Consider the following 9,030-nt stretch of genomic DNA (forward strand, 5'->3'; position numbering starts at 1 on the left):
CTTCAGTTTTTTCAGCAAGGGGCTGAGGCTTTTGCTGCTTCTCATTTGTAATTGTATGGGCCTTCTAAGATAGCAAGTCAACTTACCAAATAAATGGGGTAATCTCATCAAGTATTGGGCTATATCGGTTAATTTAATGGACCATTTTGGGCTGAGGTAATGGGCTATTTTGGCTTAGGTAATTGTCTATTTTTCTCCTTCGTGCTTACACACATATTTGGGCCTAAGAAAAGGCCTTGGGTTCTGAGGCTCCCAAACAACCCGGGACCTCCATTTCTTGACCCATCAATTGGCCTCATGACAACTTATTACCATCCATACCACAATCTACTCGAGCAAGTCCCGGGAATTTGAGTGGCTTGGGTCCATTTAGGCTTGTAGCGTGGTTGCGCGTGAAACAATAATTTCCTCTTTGGCGTGGCATGTTGCTTGGCACGCTCTAATTTTATTGTCCTAAGAGAGGGACACGGTGCTTATTTTAGCATGGGCTTGTATTTTATAACCTTACCCCAGTTCCTGACATGACAAATTATTTATTTAGCATGACACGTGGGTTGTGACTTGTATATGACTGGCCTTCATGTACTCTGATATGTGACTTTTCTTAATAAATTACCGTATTTGGGCCGAAAATTTATTTAGGCCCAACTATGAACTTTTTTGGGCCTCAACACCAACAAAACAAAAAAATGAGCAGCAGAGAAGAGAAAAAAAGGAGGCCACAAAAAGAAAAAGAAAAAAGTCAAAAACAACAACAACAAAGGAAAGGAAAAGTGGTTGTACGCCATTTTTTGTTTGGGCCGCTGGTTTGAAATAAGAAAGACACAGGCAAAAGAAAATATGGAAAAAAAAGAAAAAAAAGAAAAAGGAAAGGGAAAGCCACATGTCCTTTCGTTTATGGCCTAAGGAAAAAAAAAAATGAATAGCACGTTTGTTTGTCTTCGTTTTGGCTTTCTTTGCACGGGCTTGGTGCATGCAATGGACAAAAAAAAAAAGCATCGAAGGCCTGGCTTGGTGCTGCATATAGCAGCAACAAACAAAAAATAATAATAATAATAATAAGATAGCCATCACGAAGAAGAAAGAAAAGTCAGCAAAAGCTAAAATAAGAGGAGGCACATCTTTTTGGGGTCTAATCCTATTCGGAAAAGGGCCCGTTCTCTTTGTGCCTCTTGTCTTCAAATTCAACAAGGAACAATATGGCCTATCCATACTTCACTGGGCGAAGAATTTTTGTCCTTGGGTGTCTTGATCAAATTAAAAGACATCTATTTCTAGCACCAAGCTATGAAGGAACCAGCTGGAGAAAGGAAAGGCATTAACCGAAAATTAACTGGCACAATGTACACCTCTTTCATGGCCTGGCGGTCTCAAGGCAATATTCCAAGACTCGACAGTCTCAAATACAACGGGCTTGTCTCAGGCCCAACGGTTTTGTCCATTAAAAATCCAATTGGTGAATAATTGGGACAAAGTCCTGAATTCTCAAATTATGGATCAATCGGCTCAAATAAGAAAAGCCCCATTAATTCCCAATGAAGACCCAAGTGGTACAAAATCACACCAAATCTCAAGTGGTACAAAACCACGCAAATTAAACAATCAATTTGGAACTACGTCGGTTTGATCCCGTCAAGGGTACGTAGGCAGTTAACATCCCAATAGACGCAACCGCAATCAAATTTAAATCCTTGGTTTATCCTAACCAATTTCGCCAAAAACACTTTCCCAAGTGCAATTGTCAATTTTAGGAAAAATTAATGGAATAATCAAAATTACTCATTATTTTTCTTGGACATTGACAATAAAAAAAATAGTACAAAACCATCCAATTTTCTCATGGGTCATCTACCCATGAAAATTCCAATGAGATTAAATTTGAATCTCAAAACACAAACTCTCAATTAGTGGGCTACATTCATCCATTAATTCTCAATTTTCCTCATGGGTCATCTACCCATGAAAATTTCAATGAGATTAAAATCAAATCTCTCAAACACAAATTCTAAATTATTGGACCATACTTACCCATTAATTTCCAATTTTTCCCATAGGTCATCTACCTATGAACATCTCCAAACTGTCTCAAAGACACAATTCTCAATTAGTGGGCCACACTTACTCATTAATTTTCAAATTTTAGAACTATGCCAGTTTGATCCCATCAAGGGTACGTATGCAGTCTAGCATCCCAATAGACGCAACCGCAACCAAATTCTCACCAATCAAATCTCCACACAAATCAATTTCGAACTACATTGGTTTGATCACATTAAGGGTACGTAGGCAGTCTAGCATCTCAATAGACGCAGACGCAACCGCAATCAAATTTGAATCACTAGTTACATCAACCAAATTCCTACAAATCAAATATCCACCTTCACACAAATCAATTTGGAACTACGTCGGTTTGATTCCGTCAAGGGTACGTAGGCAGTCTATCATCCCACTAGATGCAACCGCAATCCAATTTGAATCCCTGGTTTACCCTAACCAAATTCATTCAAACACTTTCCCAAATGTCAATTGTAGAAATTTTGTGGGCTCATCAAAATTGCACATTATTTTTCTTGGACATTGACAAAAAGAAGAATGGTATAAAACTATCCAATTTTTCACATGAGTCATCTACCCATGCAAATTTCATTGAGATTAATTCAAATCTCTCGAACACAAATTCTCAATTAGTGGGCTACACACCCATTAATTTTCAATTTTTCTCATGGGTTATCTACCCATGAAAATTCCAATGAGATTAAATTCAAATATCTCAAACACAAATTCTCAATTAGTGGGCCACACTTACTCATTAATTTTCAATTTTTTCCATAGGTCATCTACTTATGAAAATCCCCAAATTGTCTCAAAGACACAAATTCTAAATTATTGGGCCACACTTACCCATTAATTTCTAATTTTTCTCATAGGTCATATACCTATGAAAATCTTCAAATCGTCTCAAAGACACAAATTCCAATTTATTGGGCCACACTTACCTATTAATTTCCAAATTTTGGAACTACGCTGATTTGATCTCATTAAGGATACGTAGGCAGTCTAGCATCTCAATAGACGCAACCGCAACCAAATTTGAATCACTGGTTACATCAACCAAATTCCCCCAAATCAAATTTCTATCTCCACACAAATCAATTCCGAACTACGTTGGTTTGATCCCTTCGAAAGGGTACGTAGGCAATCTAGAGATTCAATCTAGGTGCAACCATCTCAAACACAATTCCATATCAAATCCCTAGTTTATTCAGCTAGATTCACTCAAACACTCCTCAATACAATTCAAATCAAATTTCCCCTTTTACAATGAGTCATTTATTCATTGCGATTGTTTGAACTACGAGTGGCATGATTCCCGCAAAGGATACGTAGGCACCTTGAAGTTCGACTTAGGGACAGCCGCAAAACCAAAGACACACATTATGTTTCTTTATTATGGAATCAAAGGGTGTTCCCTTGAAGCAAGAAATTGTAATTAAGATACACTTTGTCTCGAATAGATCGAACCTAAAATAATAAAACCTCATTATTTAATTAATTATGGTGAAATTATGTTGGGAGGTTCACACATTTCCTTCAATAGTGTGTAAATAGGAAATGCTAATCCAAGGGAAATGAGCAGATATTAAGGACAAGTCCAGAAAGACCATTCGAAAGGAAAAAATTTAGAAAATGGTAAGGCTCAAGAAGAGATATGCATATAAATTGAGCTTCAAAAGGACCTAAAACCCCGAGAGGAAAAGTATCATGTATCATACAATAAAAATCCTAAAAGTATCAATAAAAATTCCCGAGAGGAAAAGTAGTCACGTATTATACAATAATTTCTCCGTGATCAGCTACGAAAAATGATAGGTAATTTACCGGATCCTAAACCCTATTGGATCACAATAGCTTCATCTTTATTATAGCCAATATCTCCTCCATACCTTATGATCTTGTCCTTGGAGGCAGCCTCTTTAGCAGAACCCGAAACCCTAAACGCCTTCTTCAATCCATTTATCAACCTCTCGCTGATTTTCTTCGTCGACCTCGGTGTCCCCTTACAAGAAGAAGACCAATTGCTAGTCCCTTCACTTCTCTCTGTTGATCCTTTACCAGAAAGAATCCGAAAACTAGCCGAAGAAGCAGATGCTTTGTCACCCTTTGTTATCTTATTGCTATTCTCGTGAGTGCCATAATGAAAGCTCGCAGACCTACGTCCGTCCTCTAATAATATACTATTTTCTTTCTTCTCGTGACATTCATCCAACAGCTTCTTCATGCCATTGAGCTCCTCCTCCAAGCTCTGTATCCTCGAGCTCGTGGCCGCCATTGTGGCCCTCAGCTGCGCGGATTGGCGGATCATTGTGTCGCGTTGGAGGAGAGAGCCTAGAGTCGTGGCCTCGCCGGTCGGCTCTATTGATTTTTTGTTGTCATGATGATCATGAGGTTGGATTTGGGTGTGATCAGCTGCTACTGCTGCTGCTGCTGCGGAGATAATGGTACGGCGAGTGTTGAGCTGCTCAATCAACATCGCTCGGACTATGAACCGTAGGGGCATTATGGGGTTTTGGACTGCATCCAGGAGGACTTGTGGTGAGAGCTTGCTACAGTCAATGGAGCTGCATATTTGAGTTTTCTCGTCCTCTGTAATTTTTTCATTGTATCTCTGTGAAGAAAAGAATCATATAAAATAACTTTAATTTGTTTCTTTTCATCTTGAATATATTAAAACATAAATAATCAAAAAGGAAAAAGAAAATAAGAGTACATGTCTAATGAAAAATTGTCCTATAAACAAGAATAACGTACAAAATTTTAATTATATAAAAAAAATTAAATAATAAACTATTGACAGAGGCTAATGACACTTGATTGCCTTACCACGATATAAAGATCTGCGAGCTTATAAACGACGTCGTGGTTCCCAAAACTGCGCTGAATGGCCTCGGCGACTATTTGAAAGTCCTCGGGACGCACCGTTATAACCTCGTTCAACCAATCAGCACCGCCGTCACCGTCATTTGACAGAGCGAAAGCCTCAATGCACCCACTCACAAGAAACGCCGCCGTTTCTGCTTCGGGAAGCAAGGATAGGCACGAACGGAAGACAACCGATGCGTAATCTCTATTAACGGCAACTACTTGACGGAAGTAGGTGTCCGTTAAGTGGAGCAAGTTGTCATCCCCGTCACAGTTACTCTCCGTCATCTCAAGCAATTCCGCTGCTGTCCTTAGAGCAGCGAGGTTTAACAGCGTTATGACGAGGTGGGCTCCGTAACAGAATTCGGCCACGAGAGTGAACGTTTCGGCCGAAATGTTTAGAGGCAGCGCGAAGTCCGATACGAAATCGGTTAGTTGACGTTTTAAATATGTGCTTCTTGATGTCAGGGCATCCTATGAATGAACAGAAAATGAGAAAAGCATTTATGGATGTCATTGAATGCAAAATAAGTAGCATTTTATACGTTTCTAAATTCAAATGGACAAGACATGAAAACCAAACAAAAACATTGACATACTATTATTATTTTAAATTCACTCGTATTATTAAATCGACCTGCCTGTTAATTAAACCATTTCAACTATAATGAATTGAAAGTTCTTAAGAAAATGTTTATTTTATATATATATATATATATGCATACAAATCCGAGTTCTCTACATTTAGAGACTATGCATTTACCCGCATTTCGCAAATGTAGAGAGTCGGAATCCTATAAGATACAACAACCACATAAAGGTATCAAAACTCCTCTTTCGGTACTTTGTTCTTCTTTAGGAAGCAGTTTGATTTTTTTATAAAATTTCAAACAGTTTTTGCAAGATTAATATATAAAGCAGCTTCGATATTCATGTCTATAAATCACATAAAATCAATGGAGGCTTATCTCTCGCCACTCTACCCCACAATGACTATAGTTTTTAGGTCAAGATTTCGATCCCAACGAATATAACCAAAGTACTTTAACTTTTGCACTGAAATTTCCCAATTTTAACAAACCAAATAGGCCAAACATCCCAATTTCAGATTCTAATTGTTCAACCTAGCAGGAGGACAATGTACCAAATATCCCACCCAATATAAACATAATTTCATCGTTCTCTCTCAAATGGCTGCCAAATTCTTTTCCTCTTTTATCCATCTCTCAAAATACAAAAAAAAAAACCCATGTAAAAAAAATTACAAAAGGCACACAAGATCAAAAGAAGAAGTATCAAACTTATAATTGACAAACCTTGTGTAGGTGGAAACATTTTCCCTGAACTCGAATCAATACTTCTGCTTTGTGCCCTGTTGCCCGAGACCTAAGAAAAACACAAAACTATATATATAAAAACTAGATTTTGAAAATATGTAAATAAAGGAAAAGAAGAGAGATGAAATACCATGATTCTACTCTAGAATGCAGAGGAGTGCAAGGAGAAGAGAGGGCTGGGGAGAGAGAAGGAGAGGCGGAGGAGAACTCATAGTCTTCTTCCTCATAGATGGTCTCAACAACCCCCAAGTTCCTCCAACCCCTCATATTGCCTTTAGCTACTCTTTCCTCTCTCTCTCTCTCTCTCTCTCTCTCCTTGAGAAACACAGTTTTGATTTTTGAACCCGTTTTTTATTGATGCAGCTTTAAATGCCATTAGGGTTTTTACCCTTTTTTTTTTGAAAGGGTGAAGAATTCCCTGCTGCTTCGTTAGAATTGAACATTTATGGCGTGCATGTGATCACTCATAAATGCATGCCAAATATTCATTCCTTTTCCTTCAATGCATTTTTATAAATAAATAAAAAATTAAAATGTTCGGTATGTAGTACGGTTTCAGACCGAAATTCTGTTTTGGTAGGAACGTTTGATTTAAGAAATATCTGATTTGGACACCCTTTTAAATTGCTCTATATCACTAGGAAATTCTTGAGGGCTTTCCTTCTACAGAAAGACTGGCTTATTGGGGCATGGGCATGGCATGTGGTGAAAGAAAGTTTCCCTGCGTTGCTTCGTGATCATGAAAACGTATATGGACTTTTGTATTCAAACAAATAATTACACATGTTGATAGTTTTTTTATAGTTTATTAAGTGACTCATTGCATGTGACATATGGCTATATCAGTTATTTATGCAATCAATCGAAATCGGGGAGATGAATTGGCTTACAAATCAATCGAAATTGGTTTGGAATTGGGCAACAAACCAATTTCTATGGGGGGCACGAGCCGAACTGCAAACAGATAAGTTTTCTTTTAGGATATCCACGAATTATAGCATGGAACATGCTTACATCTTTTATCAATGCATACCTTCATGCCGTTCTAAAGTTTATCGTAGAATCATAGTGTATATATTTATGCCGTAGATGAGAATGGGTTGTAATGATCCTTGATGGGTTGAATTTTGCACTAACGTCATTGATTCTTATATAGAATGTTCAAAAGGCATATTTATCAAGGCCAGCGAAGGGTTGTAATGATCCTTGATGAGAATGGTTTGTAATGATCCTTGATGGGTTTATGATGATGCTGGTCTTATGACTCATGAGCTTATGATATGTCTAGTGCGATTTTACAAACAGCTAATTTTTTTTATTGTTGGTGAAGCCATATATATGCTGCTCAATATCTAGATACTATTAAGCCTACGTACGTATTGATTCTTTACTGTGCATTGAAATTGATTTTTGTTGACGAAATTAACATTATTATTGTATGGTTAGAATTTGGCAGCCTGTTAACCTCTTGACTACATTTGCGTGGTGGGGGCAGCTACTGCACCACTCAAGATAAGCTATAAGCTTATTTCTTTATGGCAATTTATGAAGCCCAACTAACAACAAAATTAACATAAACAAAGGCTGAACGAGAGCCACAATGTGTTGTTAGTAAACACCATGCACTCTAAACCAATGGGGGGCATGCCAATACTCAACCCATGCTTGCGACTGAAAGTCAAATTCAAGTGGTCGAAGACCATAATTGTGAATGAAATTCAAATCCATGTGGTCGAGACCATGTTTGTGGCTGAAGGCCAAATTCATGTCGAAGACAAAACTTGGTGGAAGACCATACTTAAGGCTGAAACCTAAATCCATATAGAAGGCAAAACTCCAAGAAGACCATATTTGTGGTCGTAGGCCAGGCTCAAAATCATGGTCGAAGACCAAACTCTTGGCCAAAGATGATCAAGCTTAAGGTTGAAGACCACAGTCATTGCCTAAGGCCACCATATCTATGAAATTTCACATGCTCATGATCGAAGTGTTCTTCCCACAAAGAATATTTTCTCTCTTTACACCCTAGACACGTGTCTAGAGAGAGAAAATGGGGCATCTGTGAGAGCAAAAATTAAGGCCCAAGTAACAAACCACTTCTCATGAACTCTAAATCTGAGGAAGTTGAGAGAATCAAATAACATAATGTCCACTACCATAGAATATGGAGACAGGTATGGGATATGGGACTTGGAGTCTAAGGGTTTAGTGCATATAAAAGGCCAATTAATTTCCCAGCATAAGGAGAGAGAGGTATGATTGATTCTACTGCAGTATTCATGAACGAACACTGACTTGAGCATCGGAGTGTTTTCTTGCGGGTACCCCCCTCCTCACTCAATGGCGATAATCAAAGATAGTGTCCGACTTCTCAACATGAAAACCAAAAATTATTTGTTGGAAGATCCGAAATTTTCCACTGTAACATACACACAACATACCATCAACAGAAGCAAAAATATCAATACATAGAATAGAAAGGTTTGAACAATGGAAAATTGGCAAGAAACACACAATGGAAATTTTCAGTTAAGGCCACGTTTGGAAGGTGAAATTAAACACAACAAATTTTGGTTAAAATGGCGCCACGTCCTACGTTTTAGGGACGGACTATTCAATTGGACAAGTGCTCCACATACGTGTTCGAAACGACGGCCCAATAATATCTCACACCGTGTTCGAAACGAGGCTTAAGTGGGTCTATATGGGCCCAATAATACATCGTACCGTGTTCGAAACGAGGCTTAAGTGGGCTTTATACAGCCTTATAAGT

At 38.2% G+C, this 9,030-nt stretch overlaps 1 protein-coding gene across 1 annotated transcript; it reads right to left on the reverse strand.

The window, feature by feature from the left end:
* On the reverse strand, positions 3,709–6,611 carry LOC18772635 (BTB/POZ domain-containing protein At3g49900). The gene is made up of 4 exons (XM_020565547.1): positions 6,388–6,611; positions 6,237–6,306; positions 4,882–5,394; positions 3,709–4,666 (listed from the first exon to the last, which is right to left on the reverse strand). Exons 1-4 carry the CDS (start codon positions 6,522–6,524, stop codon positions 3,893–3,895), a joined length of 1,494 nt encoding a protein of 497 aa, XP_020421136.1. The 5' UTR covers positions 6,525–6,611; the 3' UTR covers positions 3,709–3,892.

Source organism: Prunus persica, chromosome G6 (genome assembly GCF_000346465.2).
Source record: "Prunus persica cultivar Lovell chromosome G6, Prunus_persica_NCBIv2, whole genome shotgun sequence".
In the NCBI taxonomy this organism is placed as follows: Eukaryota; Viridiplantae; Streptophyta; class Magnoliopsida; order Rosales; family Rosaceae; genus Prunus; species Prunus persica.

Excerpts from the sequence above, each read along its gene's own strand:
- LOC18772635 (XM_020565547.1), bottom strand. The coding sequence starts at position 6,524 with ATGAGGGGTTGGAGGAACTTGGGGGTTGTTGAGACCATCTATGAGGAA. Across the intron at positions 6,307-6,387 it reads CATTCTAGAGTAGAATCATG|GTCTCGGGCAACAGGGCACA; the intron begins GTATTTCATCTC and ends TGTTTTTCTTAG. Across the intron at positions 4,667-4,881 it reads TCGCAGATCTTTATATCGTG|AGATACAATGAAAAAATTAC; the intron begins GTAAGGCAATCA and ends TTTTCTTCACAG.